Below are 23,803 nucleotides of genomic sequence, written 5' to 3'. Positions count from 1 at the left end.
CATGGATGCCACATCTGGCATCTGTGCAATAGATTGCACACCACATATGTGGGTTGCCGATGAAAAGAAGGTTGGGGATTGGCTGAGAAGCAGACCGACCAGTGGCACGCCTACAGTTGTCTCTGGCTAGCGACTAATGGGAGTTCTGTGTCTGGGGATCTGTCGCCGCTGCAACTGTCATCATCATGGGTGACTGCCACTGTGCCGAGTGCCCCCCCATTAACCCCATTCCCAGAAAGCTGCATTATTGAGAAATAGGGAGACTGCAAGCATGAAGATTACAGTTACACCAGGCACAGCCAAAGAGAAAGGAGGAGGAGTGAAATAACCATTTTCTGTATCTCCAGGAGTGGTTTCTGGGCACAGTGTCTGACAGAGAGACGCTGATCTCCAGTAAAATTAGGTAGGAGGGAGAGAGTGGGGGGAGGGAGCGAGAGGGAGAGAGAGAGAAAGTGGGGAGAGAAAGAGAGTATACCATTGCAGCGGGGGTTGGGTGGGCTTCTACCCTGCCTGGCAACTGTGAAGCCCTTCAGAAAGCAGCCAAGATGTGAGGAGAACAATAATCAACCTGAAGTTCACTCAGTGGGTGAGAGCACAACGTGAATGAAAAACACAGGCAACTCCAAGAGCAAGCTCGCTACTCCTCTCCTCAGAACTGAAAACGAGAAGTACAGTAAATTAACCCAATATAAGGTTACAACCCTCCAGGTTTGGCCTGGAGTTTTGGTGAGAAGGGAAGCTGTTCCGGGAGAATGCTGGTAGAGGGCGAAATTGGAGGACGGGCTCATAGTAATGGCTGGTTTCCTTGTGTTTGATCTATTCATTCCATTCCAGCCATTGAGCCTGTCCTCTAGGGCAACCCCAAATTAGGGCAACCCCAAATGACATAACACCTGTCCCCCTCCAGGCCTACCTTGCAGACGCGGGCAACCCGTGCCACCCTGGTCTGGCTGGGGTAGGCCATCTGCTCCTGGCTCCTCTCCGTGAAGAAGAAGTAGATCTTGTCGTCGTCGCCGAGCGAGCTGTTGACACTCTCCTTCAGCAGCGCCGAGCCCACAAAGTCCGCCTCTGCTCATACAATAGCAACACACCATTATTCTGTGCATATTCTGTCCAACTTTGGACAAAGCACATATAGAGAGATTCATGTTATTGACAACCTGCTAACATGCCACCAACTCCTATAGAGATAATGTAGGCTGAAAGCAAGGATGACCACAGTATATATATACTATATATAGTATATAGTATACAGTATATCAATTCAAGAATGCTAAAGTGAAGGAAGATCTTGTATTATGAAGGAGTGGATATTAAATGACCTATGTTATCGACCAGTACTTCACACCAGACCTGGTTTCAAATACTATTTACTGTATTTGAATTACTTTTAAATACATTTAGAAACAATTCCACTACATGACCAAAAGTATGTGGATCCCTGCTTGTCGAACATCTCATTCCAAAATCATGGGCAGTAATATGGAGGTGGTCCCCCTTTAGCTGGTATAACAGCCTCCACTCTTCTGCGAAAGGCTTTCCACTAGATGTTGGAACATTGCTGAAGGGGATTTGCTTCCATTCAACCACAAGAGCATTGGTGATGTTGGGCGATTAGGCCTGGCTCACAGTCGGCTTTCCAATTCAACCCATAGGTGTTCAATGGAGTTGAGGCCAGTCAAGTTCTTCCACACCGATCTCGACAAACCCTTACTGTATGGACCTTGCTTCGTGCACCGGGGAAATGTCATGCGGAAACATTAAAGGGCCTTCCCCAAACTGTTGCCACAAAGTTGGAAGCACAGAATCGTCTAGAATGTCATTGTGTCCTGTATCATTAAGATTTCCCTTCACTGTAACCAAGAGGCCTAGCCTGAACCATGAAAAACAACACCAGACCATTATTCCTCCACCACCAAAAGTTACAGTTGGGATTATGCATATCGGCAGGTAGCGTACTCCTGGTATTTGCCTAACTCTGATTCGTCCGTCGGACTGCCAACCGAGGACATGCGATTTTTACACGCTTCAACACTCTGCGGTCCCCTTCTGTATGCTTGTGTGGCCTACTACGTTGCGGCTGAGCCGTTGTTGCTCTTAGATGTTTCCACTTCACAATAACAGCACTTACAGTTGACCGGGGCAGCTCTAGCAGGACAGAAATTTGACACACTGACTTGTTGGAAATCTGGCATCCTATGATGGTGCCATGTTGAAAGTCACTGAGCTCTTCAGTAAGGCCATTCTAGTGATATTTTTGTCTATGGAGATTGCATGGCTGTTTGCTTTATTTTATACACCTGTCAGCAACGGGTGTGGCTGAAATAGCCAAATCAACTGATTTGAAGGGATGTCCACATACTTTTGTATATATAGTGTATTTTGACAAAGTTTATTGAATTATTTTCACAAGTAGTTGAATATTGCCATAATGTATTTGGGAATTGAAAAGTATTTGCATGTATTTACAACCATGTCTATTTGAAGTAGTTGTGCCGTATAGCTGTAGTATTTTGAATCAAAATGACAGTTTTGGTATTCCAAAATTGCATAACCGTAGGGATCAAGCCACAAAATGTGACCAGGGATGGGCCATAATCTGTCCTTACCCAGCAGCCACCTGGTCGGGGCCTCCTCCGTCCTCAGAGTGGGGAAGGGGAAGTTCCGACGAACGTCCGGAGAGCTGCGGAACTCATACTGGGTCGCTGAGAACATCTCACCGTCTGACAGACCACAGAGAGAGATATGGAGGGGTCAGAGAGAGAGGACACAGAACAGGAGATCGAAGAGTGTCTCTCAGTTTCTTCTTACTGCTTGGTTAGGACAAAATAGTGCACCCCAAGGAGTAGATTAAGGTTCTTACCCACAAGGAGGCTGGTGTAGCCCTTGGCTGGATCGTAGGGACACCTGTCCCTGCCCTCCTCGAAGCCAGAGGAGAAACTGAAGCGCTCCACATCCTGATAGAGAGAAGAAGAAGAGAGAGGGTCAATAACTCCACTACGGGAATATAAATCACACCACCAGTACGTTGGAAGCCAGAATGTAAACAGAGAAGTTTCCAGCAACAGGAAGAACAGCTCTTACTATGTAAGCACAGAGGGGCCTGAAGGCGTGCGTGCCACAGACGTACAGGTGAGTCTCATTGTACCTCTGTAGGACGCGGATGTGATTGTAACACTCTGTCTGTAGGAGAGACAACGCAGGATGGTTATACATCTATATAGCATCAGCAGGCTGACACAGGCTAACACATTCACTTGACTCCTTCTGTATGAGGACTACATTATTACATTAGAGTTGAGCGGTGTGAGCTGCATACAATGGGTTGTACCTGATTGTCTTTTCCTTTGTTGAGACACTGCTTCATCTGCTCGGCCGAAGCTTCCCAGTCAATCTGTAAGGGGGAGAAGAATGACCTCTCATGTCACCCAAATAGGTAGTGGGAGGATGGACAGTGTAACATGCCAACATTTAAATACCAGTGAATGCTGCTCTTTAATATTCCAGTGAATACTCCATTTTAATACTCCAGTTACTCCCATCAACTACATTGTGTTTTAATCTATTCTGTTGGCCCGTGAGTAAACTTGCCCCATGCATTTAATCCAATGCCTACACTGAAGAAAATGAACGTACAATAGGATTTACTGAATCTCCTTAAGGCTATTATTAGCCTGTCATGTTTAAAAGTTGTGAAAGAGAAAAAGATTTGTGAAAGAGGGTTAGTTTCGCAAATTGCAACATAACGGTCATGTGATATGATGTGCTGTACCAGCTAACCAGTTACAAATACAATACAACTTAATTGCCGATCTAAACGTTAGCAAGTTAGCATCCCGGCACTCACCGTGAGGTTGCCAGGAGTGGAGATGTTGGTGGTGTCCAGGGCATAGAGAGCCCCCCTGGCCCCCACGTATAGCACCCCATTGTCCTCCTCCAGTAGTAGTGTGCTGTAGTTTTGAGATGGGCTGCTGAAACGCTGGCAACCTAACAGGCCTGAAAACAAACACACAAATTTACTGAGTCTTTGGGGTCGATTTAACTGAACCTGCATTGTGGTATTTGCACAGTTTTCCCATGGTCAAATAAAGTCACAGAATGGTGTTGTTACTGGAAAAAAACTATACTTATTATTACTACTGCCAAGTACTAGACCCACAAGTTGATGCTTCCACTTTCAGAATAAGAAAATATAGCGCAATGACAAAACATTCCCCAAATATTACTATGTTGGATCTGGTGGAATTCCAGTCTTAGGTATGCTGTAAGTCTTGCCTCATAGAATGAAACTGTCTGTTCTTAAAGTTGTACTTACAGTTATATAGTTGGAATATACAGCTATGCACATACTTCCTCTTTCCAATGGTCTCGGTGACATTATATCAGGCTGTGTTTTCTAACGATTCATAATTTCTTCCGGTAGCTTAGCTATCTATCAGAAGTAAATGGGAAGTGCAACAGATTGACTGTGACAAGCGTGCATCCGTCCCCAGTAAATCAATATGTGGGACGTCATGCATATAAGTTCTTATTACTGCAAGCAGCCTGGGACATACTCCCATCAATTCACCAAAATAAAGGGGGGAGGAAGAGGAGAGGAGGAACCGAGGGGAAGAAGGAGGAGGAAAGGAAAACAGGGGGGAGGAGGATCGAGGAAGGAGGAAGAGGAGGCGAAGGGGAGGAGGAGAGGAGGTTAAAGAGGAGGGGAGGATGTGTGCTAAATTATTATACCCATCTTACACCACGCTGACTCATATTCCTCAGTCTATTTTCCATTATTCCTCCCTCCTTTTGTTCAACTCTCCCTCGCTCCATCTCACATTTATTCTGGTCATCTCTGTCCGCCTCTATCCCGTTCTTAATCTCTCTTTCTTTTTCCGTCCCATATTCCTCACTTTTTTTTTATCTTCAAACTCCATCAATGAACGTTCAGTGCTGCTACTCACAATTAAAATACGGTCTTATCTGCCTCACCACTAAATAAGATCACATCTTAAATATAGCAGCCTAGATGAAAACAATGACCTCCTTTTTCACCACTTCGTAGAAACAGAGCAGCTTGCCCCCATTTCAGAGGTTCCAGACTACTGATAAAATATTTAGTTTGATCCGTTTCCATGAATTAAGGTCAAAACACAAAGGAATGAAAGAAATGTGTAACCTTGTGTTGCTTGCCTGCTGTATTTGTTCAAGGGATATGAAGCTCAGGCTCTGTATAATATGCAGTGATTGAGATAACCCTAATCAACCCTTCTTGTGCACCCCTTCCCCCAATGGCACACACAGACACACGCACACTGCCCTAATTGTGGCATTTGTACGCTTATATGATTTGACAGTACTGGGGCACATCTCCTGCTGAATGGCCTTAAAATGCCCTCCCCCAATATCCCATGTCAAACACAACCATCACTTCTACTACCCCACGATATTAAGATTTACAACGTAGAAACATGCAATGGTTGTGAGCAGGTGCTATAAATCAAATTGCATGTTCAGCTAAAAGAAGACTCATCGATCGATGCTCCCATGTGGTTAAAAAAACATTCATGATATTACCCTGGAGAAGGCACTGTAATTCTGAAATATTGGTGGTTTACCCAATATTACTGGGAGCTTATATATGATGTCGACGACAGACATGGTCGCCCTGTTTCCAGCTCCTATCCAATTTTGCATATTTGATTTGTTTGTGTATGTTATTTCTTTCATTATTTGCTCAGAACGTTTCTCGCATTATTACCTCGAGCCAAAAATAACTTCTGGATATTAGATCGGCGATCACTCATCAGCATTTCGACCAGAAATTAGATTTCCCTAAATTGGATCCTTTCTTTCAACTCCCTGAGGCAATTCCTGTCATCCCGGGGGCTTCTCCAAGACGCCACCGCCGGGGAAGAGGTATAAGGAGTGGGCTCCTAGCATAGCCGCGGGAAGTAAGGGTGCTAGAGGTGCTGCGGCACCCCCTGATAAATCAAAAAAAATAATAATAATTTGACAACAGCACCCCTAACCCAAAACATCTTCCCACGGCCATGGCTCCTAGTCAGACTCAGGAGGTGTGAATATCATCCACTGCTTCCAAGTATATTACTCGCTAACGTTCAGTCCCTGGACAATAAAATAGACGAGCTCAGGGCGAGCATCTCTTTCCAGAGAGACATCAGGGACTGTAACATACTCTGTTTTATGAAATCATGTCTCTCTCCAGATATACTGTCCCCGTCCATTCAGCCAGCCGGGTTCTCCGTCCTTCACACCGAAAGGAAGAAAGAATTCTCCAGGAAAAAGAAAGGTGGAGGTGTAAAGTATGTTTCATGATTAAATACTCGTGGTGTGATTGTGGTAACGTACAGGAACTGTCACGATCGTTTAGAGATGGATTGGACTAAGGTGCAGCGTGGTAGGCGTATATTTATCTTTTATTAAATGACACCGAAAAAACAACAAAATACAAAAACGAACGTAAAGCTACATGCAGTGCAGAAAGCAACTACACACAAACAAGATCCCACAACTAAAAGGTGGGAAAAGGGCTGCCTAAGTATGATCCCCAATCCGAGACAACGATAGACAGCGGCCTCTGATTGGGAACCATACCCGGTCAACAAAGAAAAAGAAAACTAGAATGCCCACCAAAATCACACCCCGACCTAACCAAATAGAGAAATAAAAAGACTCTCTAAGTTCAGGGTGTGACAGGAACTCAAGTTCTGCTGATCTGGAAAATCTCACCATCAAATGCCGACCGCATTACCTCCCGAGGTATATCTGCCCTCTCAGGAACTAAACTTGACTATGTGCAAACTGGAAAGCGCATATCCCGAGGCAACATTTATTGTAGCTGGGGATTTTAATAAAGGAAATCTGAGGAAAATGCAACCAAAGCTCCTCGCTCATCGACGGCTACAGGCAGAAGCTTAAACAGGAAGCACCCATGTAAAGACTGTTCAACGTTGGTCTGACCAATCAGAATCTATGCTTCAAGATCGTTTTGATCACGCACTGGGAAATGTTCCGGGTTGCCTCTGAGAATAGTATTGACGTATACACTGGCTCAGTGGCTGAGTTCATCAGGAAGTGCATAGAGGATGTTGTTACCACTGTGACGATTAGAATTTATCCAAACCAATAAACATTGATGGATGGCAGCATTTGCGCAAAACTGAAATCGCAAACCACCGCATTTAAACACGGCAAGGTAACTGGGAACATGGACGTGTACAAACAGACCATCTATGCCCTCCATAAGGCAATCAAATGACAGTACAGGGGCAAAGTGACCGCAAGACATATGTGGCAGGTACTCCAGAGAATCACAGATTATAAAGATTTAGATGCACTATTGTAAAGTGGCTGTTCCACTGGATGTCATAAGGTGAATGCACCAATTTGTAAGTCGCTCTGGATAAGAGCGTCTGCTAAATGACTTAAATGTAATGTAATGTAAAGGGAAAGCCAGCCACGTCGCGGACACCAACGCCTCGCTCACGGACAACCTAAACACCTTCTTTGATGAACAGAATACTGTTCATTAATTACAGCTCAGCCTTCAACACCATAGTGCCCTCCAAGCTCATCACTAAGCTTGGGGCCCTGGGTCTTGACCCCGCTCTTTGAAACTGGGTCCTGGACTTCCTGACAGGCCGACCCCAGGTGGTGAAGGTAGACAACAACACTTCCGCCATGCTGATCCTCAACATGGGGGCCCCACAAGGGTGCGTGCTCAACACCCTCCTGTCATCAAGTTTGCTGACGACATAACAGTGTTAGGCCTGATTACCAACAACCACGAGACAGTCTACTGGAAGGAGGCGAGGGCCCTGGCAGAGTGCTGCCAGGTAAATAACCTCTCCCTCAACATCAACAAAATGAAGGAGCTGATCTCAGAGTTCAGGAGACAGCAGAGAACACGCCCCCATCCACATCAATCGGGCCGCAGTGGAGAGGGTTAAAAGCTTAAAGTTCCTCGGCGTGCACATCACTGACATCCTGAAATGGTCAATTCACACAGACAGTGTGGTGATGAAGGTGCAACAGCGCCTCTTCAACATTAGGAGAAGAAATTCAGCTTGGCCTCTAAGACCCTCACAAACTTCTACAGATGCACCATTGAGAGCATTCTATCGGGCTATATCACTACCTGGTACGGCAATTGCACCATCCGCAACTGCAGGGCTCTCTAGAGGGTGGTCTGGTGTTATGTACACCTATTGGAGGAGGGAACGCAATACCCTGCTACAACTCAACTCCCCGTGGAGTAAAGAAAAGGTATGTGATTGTAGGTGCGGGTAAGGATGACAGAGACTATTACCGTTTACAGGGAATTTATTCTTCCTTCACACGGTAAGGTGGGGAAAGGGGCTGGATGGAACCAAAGCACAGAAAGTAAAAGTGAAAGTTCTGCCCAACTCATCACCGTGGGCACAATGCCTGCCCTCCAGGACATCTCCAGCACCCGGTGTCACAGGAAGGCTATGAAGATTATCAAGGACCACAATCACCCGAGCCACGGCCTGTTCATCCCGCTACCATCTAGAAAGGCGGAGACAGTACAGGTGCATCAAAGCTGGAACCGAGAGACTCAAAAATAGCTTTTATGTCCAGGTCATCAGACTGTTAAATAGTCACCACTAGCCGGGCCTCCACCCAGTACCCTGCCCTGAACCTTAATCACTGTTACTAGCCCACTACCACTCGGGACTCTACCCAGCACCTTAGAGACTGCTGCCCTATGTACATAGTCATTAAACACTGGTCACTTTAATAATGTTTACATACTGTTTCACTCACTTCATACAGTATGTACAGTATATATTGTATTCTAGTCAAGGCTCACATACTGTCTATACACACCATTATATACATACAGTGCATTCGGAAAGTAATCAGACCCCTTGACTTTTTCCACATTTTGTTACATTATAGCCTTATCCTAAAATGTATTACATCCTCCCCCCCCTTATCAATCAACACACAGTACCGCATAATGACAAAGCAAAAACAGTTTTTTTGTAATTTTAGTAAATTTATAAAAAAATCACAAACTGAAATATCACATTCACATAAGTATCCAAACCCTTTACTCAGTACGTTGTTGAAGCACCGTTGGCAACAACTACAGCCTCGAGTCTTCTTGTGTATGATGCTACAAGCTTGGCACACCTGTATTTGTGTGCCAAATTTGGGGACCACTCAAGGACATTCAGAGACTTGTCCTAAAGCCACTTATGAGTTGTCCTGTTGGAAGGTGGACCTCCACCCAAGGCGGAGGTCCTGAGCACTCTGGAGCAGGTTTTCATCAAGGATCTCTCTGTACTTTGCTCCGTTCATCTCTCCCTCGATCTTGACTAGTCTCCCAGTCTCTGCTGCTGGAAAACATCCCCACAGCATGATGCTTCCATCACCATGCTTCCCCATAGGGATGGTGCCAGGTTTCCCCCAGAAGTGATGCTTGGCATTCAGGCCAAATAGTACAATCTTGATTTCATCAGACCAGAGAATCTTGTTTCTCAATGTCTGAGAGTCCTTTAGGTGCCTTTTGGCAAACTCCAAGTGGGCTGTCATGTGCCTTTTACTGAGGAGTGGCTTCCGTCTGGTTCTCCCATCTCCACAGAGGAACTCTAGAGTTCTGTCAGAGTGATCATGGGGTTCTTGGGGACCTCCCTGACAAAGGCCCTTCTCTCTGCAGAAATGTTTTGGTACACTTCCTCAGATCTGTGCCTCGACACAATCCTGTCTCAGAGCTCTACAGAAAATTCCTTCGACCTCATGGCTTGTTTTTTGCTCTGACATGCACTGTCAACTGTGGAACCTTATATAGACAGGTGTGTGCCTTTCCAAATCATGTCCAATCAATTGAATTTACCACAGGTGGACTCCAATCAAGTTGTAGAAACATCTCAAGGAATCAATGGAAACAAAATGCACCTGAGCTCAATTTCGAGACTCACAGCAAAGGTTCTGAATACTAATGTAAATAAGGTATTTCTGTTAAAAAAGTTATATAAATTTGCAAACATTTCTAAAAACCTGTTTCGGGGTATTGTGTGTAGATTGCTGATGTTTTTTCATCCATTTTAGAATAAGTTTGTAACGTAGCAAAATGTGACAAAAGTCAATGGGTCTGAATAATTTCCAAAGGCACTGTATTTATATATTTATATTCCGAACTTCGACATTGCTCGTTCTGATATTTCTTAATTTCTTTGTTTTGATCTGTGTGTATTGTTAGGTATTACTGCACTGTTGGAGCTAGAAACATTAGCATGTCACTACAACTGTGATAACATGAGCAGAATATATGTATGCGATTAATCAAATTTGATTTGATTTATAGAATGTGCGACTCTTTATTTTTATAGCCCATGTGGTTCATTTAAATCTTGCTTTGACTCTTTGGTCTTCTATAATGGTTGAAAAATGGTTTCAATAAACACACTAGGGAAAGACCACACTGTGCCAAGACTTATAATACACACAATCGTGCCAGTCAGATTTATTGGGTTCTTCTGATAGGGTTAATAAATGTCATCAAATGCATTACTGTAGTTTCTGACAAAAAAAGTAGTGAATGTCCTTCAATACATCTCGTTGGACAGGTGCACAATTTGCATAATTCAACCACCCTCGCAGACGGCAATGGCTTAAATGACAAAAAAAATGGGATTGCAGGTTACTACAACAAATACTACATGTTGTCACTTGTCACAGGTAAAGTCACTTCGTTATGCTGGCAAACCTGTTTGAAAACCTCCTCCCCACACAAACAGTCACTCAGGGATACAATGGTGATACTATGAGTAGCACCCATGACTAGCATGCAGGCAGGCAGGCAGGCAGGCAGGCAGGCAGGCAGAGAGATAGTCAGACAGGCAGTCAGAGAGACGGGCAGTCCGAGAGACAGGCAGAGACATGAGTGAGCCATGAGAATCTCTTCTCCACTGACCAACTCAAAGGTCAGGCCACACTCGAGGTTATGCAGAAGGGGGAGGGGGGGGGGCAGTCACGACACAGCAGGGCACACACAAACAGAACAACACACACAGACAAGAAAATCCACGCGCATACACACAAAAACGCACACACACAGAGACACACTCACCCTCTCTATCACTCTCCCTTTCTCAAAACCCGACAAGGACATTATGTTTTGTCCCAGATTATTTTATTTTGTGCAGTTATGCTAACATAATGACAACCCGTGGCAATGTAAAAACAAATCTCATTTTTCATTTGACTAATCCAAGTGTGTGCACAAGAATAGCCTTGGATTCTTCATTTAAAAAATAGTCAGACCATGATGACGATGAGGATGACGCAAAATGGCCGCCGCCCAAGGCAGTCGGGGGTGAAGTGTCCTTGATGTCTGTCAGAAGCCTGACCTATGAGCTGCTCCGAAGGCAACGTTCTAAGGCCAAACAAACACATAAGTAGGGATGTGACGATTATTGAATTTTGCTCGTAAAATTATTACCAACTTTACCCTCTTCATGTTAAAATGAAGAACTTCTATTGGGTGAATCTACTTGAAAATAAAGTTGAATCCTACAAGAACGCAATAAAATGATTATGATGATTGAATTATTTTGTTCAGTTCTTACAGTAAGTGCATTCATCTTAAGATAGCTAGGGGAGACAAACACATATCACAGAAGGTACATTTTTCTCAACACAGAAGAATAAGATTATATAGACATAAGTATTAGGACGGCCCCGGCTTCCTCCCAACTATGGAAAAACCAAGAATCTATTGGGCACAGATCCAGTCCTGCTGATTTCATATATACTTTTTTACATCAACTAGAAACTGACTTACACACAGGCAGTCAACAACAATTACTCAGAGAGAGAGAAATAGTGAGTGAGTACAGGATAGACAGAGACCAAGAGAGAGAGACAGGGAGAGAGAGAGAAAAAGAGAGAGACATATACTGGCTTACGGTTCCTGTTCTAAACCCACAGCACAAGCTGTACCTTGCGCTCGGTTAACAAATCGATGAGGAGAGTCAACAAGCGACGGAGAGTGCCAGCTGAGTCTGAGCCGACGGGGCGGTTTCTTCTATCTACCATTGTCGTGCAGCGATCTGAGGGAGGCTGTCGCTGTGACCTCTCACCCCTGTCCCTAGTGCCGCACGTGGAATGCACCCTGTGTGTAAAATGAACACACACACTTTGCACCGATGCCATTTCACCTGTCTCACAGAGCAAAGGGAAGGACGGCTCTCTCGGCATCAGAAGAGGTCTGAGGGTACATGTATGTTCATGTCAGTTCGTGTATGTGAAGAGATGATGTCCCTACAGGTGCTTTCATGGATAGAAGAACAAAGGATGTGTGTGTGTGTGTGTGTGTGTGTGTGTGTGTGTGTGTGTGTGTGTGTGTGTGTGTGTGTGTGTGTGTGTGTGTGTGTGTGTGTGTGTGTGTGTGTGTGTGTGTGTGTTGTCCTATCCTTAGGGTCGGTCCAAAAGCACAGTAAATCTAGTGTGTGTCTGTGTGGATTGAGGGAGTATAGAGCTGTACTGTGTGTGATTGCCCTTGTGACTCATTGCGCACGCCTGATCCTCTCTGACTAACTAAGACAGGCACATGACACACACACACACACATGGGTACATGGGCTGGGGGGACAACACATGACTTAACCACTGTTGACACTGGTGAGAACTGTCAGCTGTTGCTAAATTGATCAATGTTATTATGTTGCCTTGTCAGGTATTAGTCCACCAATACCTGACAAGGCAAACCGTAGGAGTTCTAGCCTTCTAGTCATCACTATCATAGATTTCTCTATAGAACATGATTGGAATAAATGTCACCCAAATGTACATCTCGAGAAGCAAGACTATGAAAGTACTGAATTTTAAAATGAAGTTTGACAAAAATAAATTATCAAGAATGCAATACTTCCTGTTCCCTATTTTCAAAAACCTCTAAAATGTCTGAGCATATCGGAAAATCGATCATTTCGACCAAGGATGGGCATAGCTGCCTCACCACTAGTGGCTTCATTTCCTTAAATCATCGGCTAGAACAGCCCACACACTGTCAACATAAACAAGTGTGTTCTCTCCATCACGAGTGGTCTTGTCATATTTACCATCATTCTTGTGATGTTTGGCAGTACTGTGGTTTTGGCCTTATGCAACTCCCATGGAACCCTGTCACAATGTAACCCATTCTATTTATCTCCATCAGCCTGACTGTTTTCCCAATATATTTTTGTTACCGTGAGTGTTCTGAAAGACAATATTACAATGAAATCAGTGCACGCACAGCGATAACAAAAAGCAGAGATATTTCTCTTATGATGGTATCAAAAACACCTACAGTTAGTGCATACATCCTGGTGCCATTTCAGGTATCTAGGCAGAGTCTGTCTCTGCTAAGATCCTGTCAACCACCAAGCTCAGGGAACACCAGAGAAAGAGATCGATCAGAGCATCACTGGATAACTCACCAGGGCTAAGATGTCCAATTCTTCTCCATTGTCACCCGAGTGTCACATTAAAAGAAGCCGTTTTCTGCAAACACTGACTGGTGAGAACAAATTGTGAGATGCTGCATCCAACAAGAAGAACAAAAGGCAGAGAGATAGACTCTAGGGGCTGAGAGAGACAAAACACTTGTTGTCAGATTGAGTCTTGTCAACTTATTAGAGTTTTTTGTTCACCTAGACACAACAACTGACTTGACTAAATAGATACAAGCATTTCACGACACCCGCAATAACATCTGCTAAATATGTGTATGTGACCAATACAATTTGATTTGAAATGTGAATTACAGATCACTATTGCCAATTATGAACCTTACTATCGCAAGCCCTGAACATAGCTACATGCCTCAGGAGTGGTATGCTAGTCTACATAAAATCTCCCCCTTTCAACTGAAGAAACTGTAATATTCTAAACCAACGAATACACAGAAATCCACTACAATCAAGACCTCCGCTGCACTCTCTCCTCATAGCAACAGTAGACAGATCTTACACATGCATCAATATTGCATGTATGTTTCCATTACTTCAGGTCTGGTTGGCACCAGCAGAGAGAGTGGGAGACAATCCCCTAGGTTCCTCCCTTGAGTTCAGACCAGAGACAGGCATTCATCTAACCATAGAGAGAGAGACACACACACACACACACACACAAACACGCATGCATACACATTTTTGGAATTTCAGTATGTCAGATATGCCCATTCTTAGTGAGTTTTATTGTGAGTCAATGTACACCCACTCCTACAGACCATCTGTAAAACACAGAGCAAATTAATGATCGCCCTCTCACCCCACCCACCAGAGGTAAATATAGCTGAGATCTCAGACTACCAAAACGGTGGTCATACAGTACCACCACTAGCACCACCCACATAGAATAGCCCTCCTTTTCATACACATTATAGTCATTTGCCCGGCGGCCATTTTTCTCTACGAGGTGCTACTCTCTCCACTCTTCATTCTGCACTGGGGCATGTTTCTCCTAAGTGAAAGTGACTGGGGGTGCATGCAAGTGCAGATTTTAGATGTGAGTAGAGATCATACATGCATGCACACACACACGCACGTGCACACACACGCACGCACACACACACACACACACACACACACACACACACACACACACACACACACACACACACACACACACACACACACACACACACACACACACACACACACACACACACACACACACACACACACACACACACACACACACACACACACAGCCCATGGGAGTCTGAATGTAGGTCACGGGTTTCCTTCTACAAGGACAAGGAGAAAAATAAGATTGACTGTGTTAGACCGACTTAGCAATAGAGGCTTTCTGAACAAAAAAAATGATTTCCATAGGGCACCCATCAAATAATCTGGAATCCATTTCCCTGATTGGGTAGAGGGAAGAAATATTCAACTAATACTTTTGGGTGGTTTATGTCACTTTTATCCCCCGCCTAAAAGTCCTGTCTATCTTATCTCTAACCATCTCTTTCCACTGTAATAGCCTGGTTTTGTGACGGCACCACTGTCCAGGAAGGCGATACACCAGGCTCTCTTTACTCCCCTCCTCTGTTAATAATATTCCTCCTCTCGAGACAGGAGTAGAGAGGAGTGGAGAGGAGAGAGTAGCCAGGTACAGTATAGTCATCTGAAGAACCTGCCAGGGCTGGGTAATCCCTTTGCTACAGTAGCTTTCTGGGTGATAGATATGCTGCAGTGGATAGACAAAGAGAGGCTGAGCTGATATGGGAGGGAAAGAGATGCTGATGCGTGTAAATGATGTACCCTAACCCCTTTGTAAAATACTATTTCATTTTCTACACAGGCACTGGTCAGGGTTCCACCGTAAAGGGGTCCTCTTCTATTCTCTAGTGTTTCATTAGAGCTGCATGGTGAACTAAGTGAACTAGGACTTGACTTGAGAGAGACGATTAATAACTCCCTGGAAGTAGGGGCTGGCTGTCTTCAGGGGAAATTTCAAAACTGTGTCACTTGCTAAAAGTCAGTTGTATTGAATCAGGACACTATGATACAAGTACACAGTAGATGTCCTATAAGTAGAGCCAGGAGTTTTCTCAGGCCATGTGATCTGACCAGGAAAAACTCCTAGGCCTATAGCTAGATCCCAGAGGTTTCTCTAGGTCAGGTGCAGTCATGTTGACAGGACAACCTTCTGGCTCAAACTAGTATACATTCTTAGGAAAAAAATGCAATCTAGAACCTTAAAGGGTTATTCGGCTGTCCCCATGATAACACTTTGAAGAACCCTATTTTGTTCCTGGTAGAACCATTTTGGTTCCATATAGAACCCTTTCCACAGAGGGTTCAACATTGAACCCCAAAGTGTTTTTCCTGCAACCAAAATTGGTTCTAACTGGGGCCAAATAAGTTTTTCTTATGGGGACAGCCAAAGAACCCTTTTGGAACCCTTTTTCTAAGAGTGTACAGCAGAGCTGGAGCCTTGGTCTGATCTTACCTTGGGAGAACACCGTGGTCCTGGGGGTGACGTCCATGTCAAGGACGGGGCCGAAGGGGAACCCCCACACCCCTGACAGGCTACAGAGGAGCAGCAGCAGGGGGGGCAGCAGTGTGACGTGGCCCTCCATGTTTGACAAATTGACCCGGGTGCAGCTGGAGCCCTGTTTGCTGTCACACACCTTGTTGCTTACACACACAAGAATGATATCCTGCTCTGCTGGGCTCAGCAGTGGTGGCTTCTAGGTCATTCTCCGTCTGTAGAAAGGCTCACTCTACACAGGAGAAAAACAGATGTTATCCCTCATAGAGATCCATAAGGATATAGCGCAACTTGCAACTATAGATGCCATTGTTTAGATGAGAGAGAGTGTGTATGTGTATGTGTGTGTGTGTGTGTGTGTGTGTGTGTGTGTGTGTGTGTGTGTGTGTGTGTGTGTGTGTGTGTGTGTGTGTGTGTGTGTGTGTGTGTGTGTGTGTGTGTGTGTGTGTGTGTGTGTGTGTGTGTGTGTGTGCGCGTGATTTCCTGGGCCTGGTTGAATTTGTGCATAATCACACTGCGTCACCCCACATTAGCATAGGAATAATTAGTACAAGACGTGTTACATAAAACACCAATTTAAAAAGTCAATGATGAAGAAGTATTGTTGTTTTCTCTCATATTTTGGCACATGGCTCCACTTCTCCACTTCCTAATTAGCAGTGTGCGTCAAGGGGCTAGGCTAGGCGGGCTAGGCTATCTGATGACTAATCTAGTGATTAGGCCCGATGCCACCAGCACAGTCTTCGCCTGGTCTCCTGCACTCACACGCTCTGTCGCTGATCAAAGGCCTCTGCCATGAATCCTGTTCTCCTCTCCTCCGCACAGTGACACAGGAGAATTCCCATAGCCTTGATCTCCCCGGCTGCCTCTCTGACAATGTTTTCACAGTAGAAGACATGATGTGGCTGATGAACTCTGTAGTAGCAGCAAGGGCACTCTAACCTCTCTATAGGATCCCACATGGAGAGAGAAAAGAGAGAGGGAGGCAACTCTTTCTGGAAGGTTGAGTCTGTTGTATGTCTGTGTGTTTCTCCAGTCCTTGTGTAGGTAGGCTACCTCCAAGGTATAACTTATTCACACGGGCTTGGTGATTAGTTGAGGAGTTTGAATGAGGTGTCCTTGTGCTAGGCTGGAACACAAACGAGCAACCTTGGGGGTATCCGAGGATCAGAGTTGAGAAACACTACTACACACGCACACAGCCTACTGTGTAAACACACCAGGGTCTCACCCATCTGCCACTATTGTGTGGATGGTGTCGCTTGTGGAAGGTGGCCAGGCGATGACGGCCTATCTGTTGTCACCATGATGACAACATGGAAACTGCACATGGAAAGGTAAAGACATCTGCCTGAGCAGTATCACGCCTGGATCATTACACACTCATGAAAGAAAGGGTCGAACAAAACAGCACAAGCAGGATTTCCCCTGAAACGCTTTGAAAAACATTTTAAATCTGGCCAAAACATATATTTTTTACATCTAATTGGAGCTCAAATATATTACATGGATTGTTGACATAGAATTAAACTATTTCTAAGGGTTTTATCTGGGACAGAAGAAGTACTGGGTTGAGTGTAACTTCTTCAGCACTACTGCTGGAGGCTACTTCCCTTGAGCGTTTTTAAACAGTTCTGACAAACTGACCTCAGTTGCCTCCCTGTTCAGAAAGAACAGTTATATTGATTGATGGCCTACAGAATGTGCAAAGATATAAAATGGCGTTATAGTCTCTCTGGATATGGCCATCTGTCAGGCAAGACATAATGATATGCAAAATATTATCCAGTCTGACATTTCTACAGATACGCTCCAATTGTCTCTTCTCTTCCTCGCTTTAATATACAAAACCAATCAAAAGTTTGGACACACCTAGTCGTTCAAGTGTTTTTCTTTATTTGTACTTTTTTCTACATTGTAGAATAATAATGAAGACATCAAAACTATGAAATAACACATATGGAATAATGTGGTAATTCTTCAAAGTAGCCACCCTTTGCCTTGATGACAACTTTGCACACTCTTGGCATTTTCTCAACCAGCTTCACCTGGAATGCTTTTCCAACAGTCTTGAAGGAGTTCCCACATATGCTGAGCACTTGTTGGCTGCTCTTCCTTCACTCTGCGGTCCAACTCATCCCAAACCATCTCAATGTGTTATTTCATAGTTTTGATGTCTTCACTATTATTCTACAATGTAGAATATAGTAAAAAAATAAAGAAAAACCCTTGAATAAGTAGGCGTGTCTAAACTTTTGACTGGTACTTTAGCTATGAGAAGAACATTTTACCAAAATTCTAATTGAAAGCAAGTCTAAGAAGCGGTAAATTGGATCTATGTGCACTATTTCTATACTTCCCAATGTTAAGTTTTGTTTTTGCTTTTACTTTCGGTTTTGTACTTTTGGTAAAATACAATATTTTTGGTTATGGTCAATATTTTCATAGAGGTTTAGATGGTACAATGATTCTCTACACAATGACTGTTTGTTTTGTCACATAAACGGGAATTAGGCAAACTATTTGAATTTTAGTAACCAGGAAACCAAGTGATTGGGTTAAGACTTACTTTTTCTGTCCCACATAGAAGGGGGAAAAGAGCTCTGCCTGCTGTCGGATACTTGTTTGGCAAGTATGAAATAAATAACCGTAACTGAAGAGATTAATCAAATGAATGAGGATGGATGAATGAAATCACCCTGTTCTGAGCAGAGACCATATCCACTCGGAGACAGCAAACATCAAATGTACCAAGGCAAAGTAGCATGAAATGGGGATTGTGTCTCAAATAATAATATAATAATAATAATAATAATAATATATGCCATTTAGCAGACGCTTTTATCCAAAGCGACTTACAGTCATGTGTGCATACATTCTACGTATGGGTGGTCCCGGGAATCGAACCCACTACCCTGGCGTTACAAGCGCCATGCTCTACCAACTGAGCTACAGAAGGACCATAATGTGTCATTCTATTCTGGATAAGTCTAAAGAACTGTACACAGAATGATTGAGTCCTTTGAACTGGATGACAATTTAACATATGACATCATTGTTAATATGCCAATTTATTTAGCCTTATCTGACACATTGCAGCCAACAACAAATACATTGGCACAACATTCTAACAACATTATCACAACGTAGTAATTAGAGGCATATTAACAATGCTTTGTAAAATACGAAACTGCATAAAAAGTGTATTTTTTAAAACTAAAGCCAATCCAGATAAGGGCATTAAAAGGTTAGTGGATAGCCATGACGCAATGTAATTAATTTCCTTCTGAGCGATGGACAAGTAGCTACGCACTTTCATTTTCACACTTTTAATTGGTTGGTGATACACAAACATGAAGAGGATGGCACTTGATGCCCATGATGTTGATGTCATTTAAAGCTTTCGTATGATATGTATTAATTTGGGGATGTCCATCATCCATTTCGTCTGATATGTTACGAATTTGCAAAACGTACAATATTTTATGAATTTTCAAAACATATGATATATTACAAATTCCATTTTTTGTTGCTCATGTTAGCTAGGTTTCTAGGTGGCTAACGCTAACATTAGCGAGCTGGCTAACGTTAGCTAGGTTAGGGTTTGGGGTTTAGAAGTTAGGTTAATGTGTTAGAAGTTAGTTGCAAAGTAGCTAAAAAGTAATAAGTACTTCAAAAGTAGCTAATTATAAAAAATGCTAAAGGTGTTCGTGATGAGATTCGAACACGCAACCCTTGGGTTGCTAGACGTTCACCCTGGACAACAATGCCACTTTTGCTTTTGCCGTAAACTGAAACCGAAAAGACGCCGTCAACAGATTCATAATATGCGTGCGAGAGAAAAGAGCGTAAATTCACGTACATTGCGTAGCGTATTCCAACCTAATTGTTATGAGAATCCATAATAAACAGTTGTATTTGTTAAGTTCGCTATGAAGCCCTTGTGAATTTTTGTTGTGTGTTACTTTTGACTCACCTTATATATCATACGAGTGCCAACATACCTGCCGCCTGTTATGTTCGCTCATGAAGGTGAGGCAAGTTGTAGCTAATACACCCTAGCATTTTATAAAGAATTTAGCTAGTCTCATTCTTTCTACATAACAGTATTTTCTCTTGAACGGAGTTCTTCAAGTTTCACACTTTTTAACTATACATGTCACCATTCCAGACGTAACGCACAGTCTATTTTCTAGCAATTTATCCGCTCACTTTACCAGCATTACTTTGCGTAGACGCACGAAAAATAGAATTGGTATTGGTATTTATTAGGATCCCCATTAGCAGCTGCAAAAGCATCAGCTACTCTTCTTGCGGTCCACATGAAACATAACATAATGCATAGTACAGCACATTATTAGTCAAAGACTGAAAAACATACATTTAAAACGTCACACATAGCCTACATATCAGTACATACACATAATATATTGGTCTAATACATAGTACAGTGGAAATTACAATACAAGATGTATAAAATGCCTGTGTCTCTTCACAGTCCCCTTTGTGCAGTAAGGTGTTCTTTTATCTGTTTAAAAAAAACTGCTTTATTGCTAGCTTGAGTTACCTGGGGAGGCAGAGAGTTCCATGTAGTCATGGCTCTATTTAATACCGAGCGTTTCCCAGACTCTGTTCTGGACCTGGGGAAGAGACCTCTGGTTGCATGTCTTGTTTTGTACCGATGAGTGTCCGGACTGTGTGTCACCTGCTTGAACAGACAGTTTCGTGCCTTCGACACATCAATACCTCGCACAAAGACCAATAGTGATGCAGTCAATCTCTCCTTAACTTTGAGCCAGGAGAGACTGACATGCATGCTACTGACACTTTCCCTCAGTGTACATCTAAGTGCGATACTGTACGTGCCTCTTTGTTCTGGACCAACTGCAATTTACCTATGTCCTTCTTTGCCGCACATATGACCACACAGCTGGGCAGTAGTCCAGGTGCGACAAAACTAGGGCCTGTAGGACCTGTCTGGTCGACTGGTCCTATCATGGACAGGCCTCTTCCCATTTTAGCACCCATTGAGTCTATATGTTTTTACCATGACAGCTTGCTACGTAGGGTTACACCCAGCAGTTCAGTCTCCTGAACTTGCTCAATAGCCACATGATTCAATTATTGAAAATCCTCTATGTTCTACTAGATATGCAACTCTCAATCCATAATAAGGCAGAGAATGCAAATCCATAACAGCTATGTTTTTTTCAGAAATAGGTTATGATCAATTACATCCAAAGCTGCACTGAAGTCTAACAAAACCGCTCCCACAATCTTCTCACAAACAATTTATTTCAGCCAATCAGTCATTTGTGTCAGTGCCGAGCATGTTGAGTGCCCTTCCCTATAAAAGCATGCTGACAGTCTGTTGTTAATTTGTTTCCTGTAAAATAGCTTTGTATTTGATCAAACACAATATTTTCCAAAAGTTTGCTAAGCACTTGTAACAGGCTGATTGGTCGGCTGTTTGAACCATTAAAGGGTGATCTGCTATTCTTGGGAAGCGGGGAATGACCTTTGTCTCCCTCCAGGCCTGAAGGCACACTCCGTCTTCTAGGCTAAGATGTGGCATATAGGAGTCAATGTATTCCGCTACCAACCTCAGTAGTTTACCATCCAGGTTGTCGGTACCAGGTGGTTTGTCCTTATTTATAGATAGCAACCATTTTCTCACCTCTTCCACACCCACTTTGTGGAACTCAAAACTACAGTGTCTTTCTGTATTTTGTTCATCATATTCATATATAAAGGCTCAGTGTTTGTTGTTTGCATGCTTTCTAATTTGTTGACACTAAGTTGACACTCGGAGTCCGTCTTTTCTCTCTCATTCTCTACCATGCATTATAATTCCAGTGTGTACACTCTCATTCACGCTCATTAAAAAAAATATTTGGGCTTTAACCTTCTGTCTTGTGTAACCATACCAAACGTAACAAATCGTACTAATTTGAATGTCCCGGATTTAAATGTGTTATGTTACGTCTAGTCTATGAGACCAGGCTGGTTCTCAATATCGTAGCAATTTTGTAGACTAAATATTTTGTATTATTTCCAAGATCAGACAAAACCATAGCTATGCTTAATTTGCATTCCGATGCCCCAATGTACACATTCCCACATAACTTCTGACGATTCTGCCACGCGTGCAAGTGTTGTTCCATGTTATTACACATTTACAGATATTGATAAAACCGTCCGATGTGCTCTGTCTAAAAAAAATGACATAGCCGAGTACACACCCGATGCAATACACATTTCCACAATGTAACCTGTTTGACGAACACTGCAGCATTTTATTAAAGAACACCTAGCAGAGCCTATTCTCATTCACCTTCACCTGCCTGCAATTTGTCCCATACCTCTTACACCACATTCAAGGCTGAATAGGTAAACGGAACGAAATACAAAATAGAGCAGTAGGCTACGGTAGAGTAGCGTACAGTACAGTACGCCTACTGTAGTTACAATGTTGTTAATCTTACCTTGAAAATCTTCTACGAAACTAGAGAATTATCTTGTGAAGAATAATTATTTGAGTCCCTCCGTGGTGAAGTGGTGCGCAAATGCCAGCCTCTGCTCTGTCAAAACCAGCGTATTTTTGCACATGTGTATTCTAGACGTACACCGGTGTCGCTCGCTCGCCCGCGCTCTCTCTCTCTCTCAAAACATGCGCAAATGGGTTCAAAACAGAATTGTAATCCCTTCTTGCCATTGTAAACAATTCTCTCTATGCTTATGTCATTGCTACTCCTGACATGATAACATGCAACTCATTGGTCAAATGTGTCACCACACATAGGTTAACGTGTTATTTTAATGGGTCTATAGTGTTACTTAATGTGTATGCCTGATGTCGAAAGCCTACAGCATATATAACTATAATAGCCGCCTACGATTAAACTATATTCAAATCGATATAATAAATGTTATTATCCCTCATAGAAATGTGTGTGTGTGTGATTGATTTCTGACAGGTTAAATTATCTTACACAGGTTATACTGTATTATTGACTGTATGTTTTTTTTACTCCATGTGTAACTCTGTGTCGTTGTATGTGTCGAACTGCTTTGCTTTATCTTGGCCAGGTCGCAATTGTAAATGAGAACTTGTTCTCAACTTGCCTACCTATAAAGGTGAAAAAATAAAAATAAATACTTGAAACTGCATCTGGCGCTCATATGTTTTTACGTGATTTCATGAATTTCTTCATGATAATAAAGATGCACCCATATCGACTGAGCGCCACCTGTTGGGGGACAATGGGAGTTGAAGTGAGAGGGACCATATGTTTCAGGGACACACTCTTTTCACGCCACTTCGATACAGCTATGACCGGAAGTGATTTTCGTAGTAAGTTAGGAGAGCAAGGTTCTCCTAACCTGCTAGTGCTACGAAAAAGTAACTTCCGGTTGTAGCTGGATCGAACTGGTGATGCTCGTACAGTACCAGTCAAAAGTTTGGACACACCTACTCATTCAAGGGTTTTTCTTTATTTTTACTATTTTCTACATTGTAGAATAATAGTGAAGAAATCAAAACTATGAAATAACACATATGGTCTCATGTAAGTAACCAAAAAAAGTGTTTTAAAAATCCTAATATATTTTATATTTTTGCCTTGATGACAGCTTTGCACATGCTTGGCATTCTCTCAACCAGCTTCATGCATTTCAATTAACAGGTGTCTTGTTAAAAGGACATTTGTATAATTTCTTTCCTTCTTAATGCGTTTGAGCCAATCACTTGTGTTGTGACAAGGTAGGGGTGGTATACAGAAGA

General features: G+C 43.1%; 1 protein-coding gene across 3 annotated transcripts in view; it reads right to left on the bottom strand.

Annotated features, from left to right (window-relative positions):
* The window catches only part of LOC118366427 (semaphorin-4G-like), a 40,077-nt gene extending 17,183 nt beyond the window's left edge, over positions 1–22,894 (bottom strand). For 2 of the 3 annotated variants that reach the window (XM_035749078.2, XM_035749080.2), the window contains exons 1-8: positions 22,506–22,894; positions 15,979–16,252; positions 3,848–3,996; positions 3,332–3,394; positions 3,085–3,183; positions 2,864–2,957; positions 2,610–2,723; positions 914–1,068 (exon numbers count right to left, since the gene is read on the bottom strand). In XM_035749078.2, coding sequence (XP_035604971.1) covers positions 914–1,068; positions 2,610–2,723; positions 2,864–2,957; positions 3,085–3,183; positions 3,332–3,394; positions 3,848–3,996; positions 15,979–16,108 — 804 coding nt within the window. In that variant the 5' untranslated portion in view covers positions 16,109–16,252; positions 22,506–22,894. Of the gene's footprint in view, positions 1–913; positions 1,069–2,609; positions 2,724–2,863; positions 2,958–3,084; positions 3,184–3,331; positions 3,395–3,847; positions 3,997–4,315; positions 4,471–15,978; positions 16,253–22,505 lie in introns of those variants that run through there. The other variant, XM_035749081.2, reaches the window with a different exon arrangement.
* Between the last annotated feature and the right edge of the window lie 909 nt (positions 22,895–23,803).

This window comes from Oncorhynchus keta, chromosome 3, assembly GCF_023373465.1.
Source record: "Oncorhynchus keta strain PuntledgeMale-10-30-2019 chromosome 3, Oket_V2, whole genome shotgun sequence".
NCBI lineage: Eukaryota > Metazoa > Chordata > Actinopteri > Salmoniformes > Salmonidae > Oncorhynchus > Oncorhynchus keta.
This window is presented reverse-complemented; position numbering and strand designations above follow the sequence as displayed.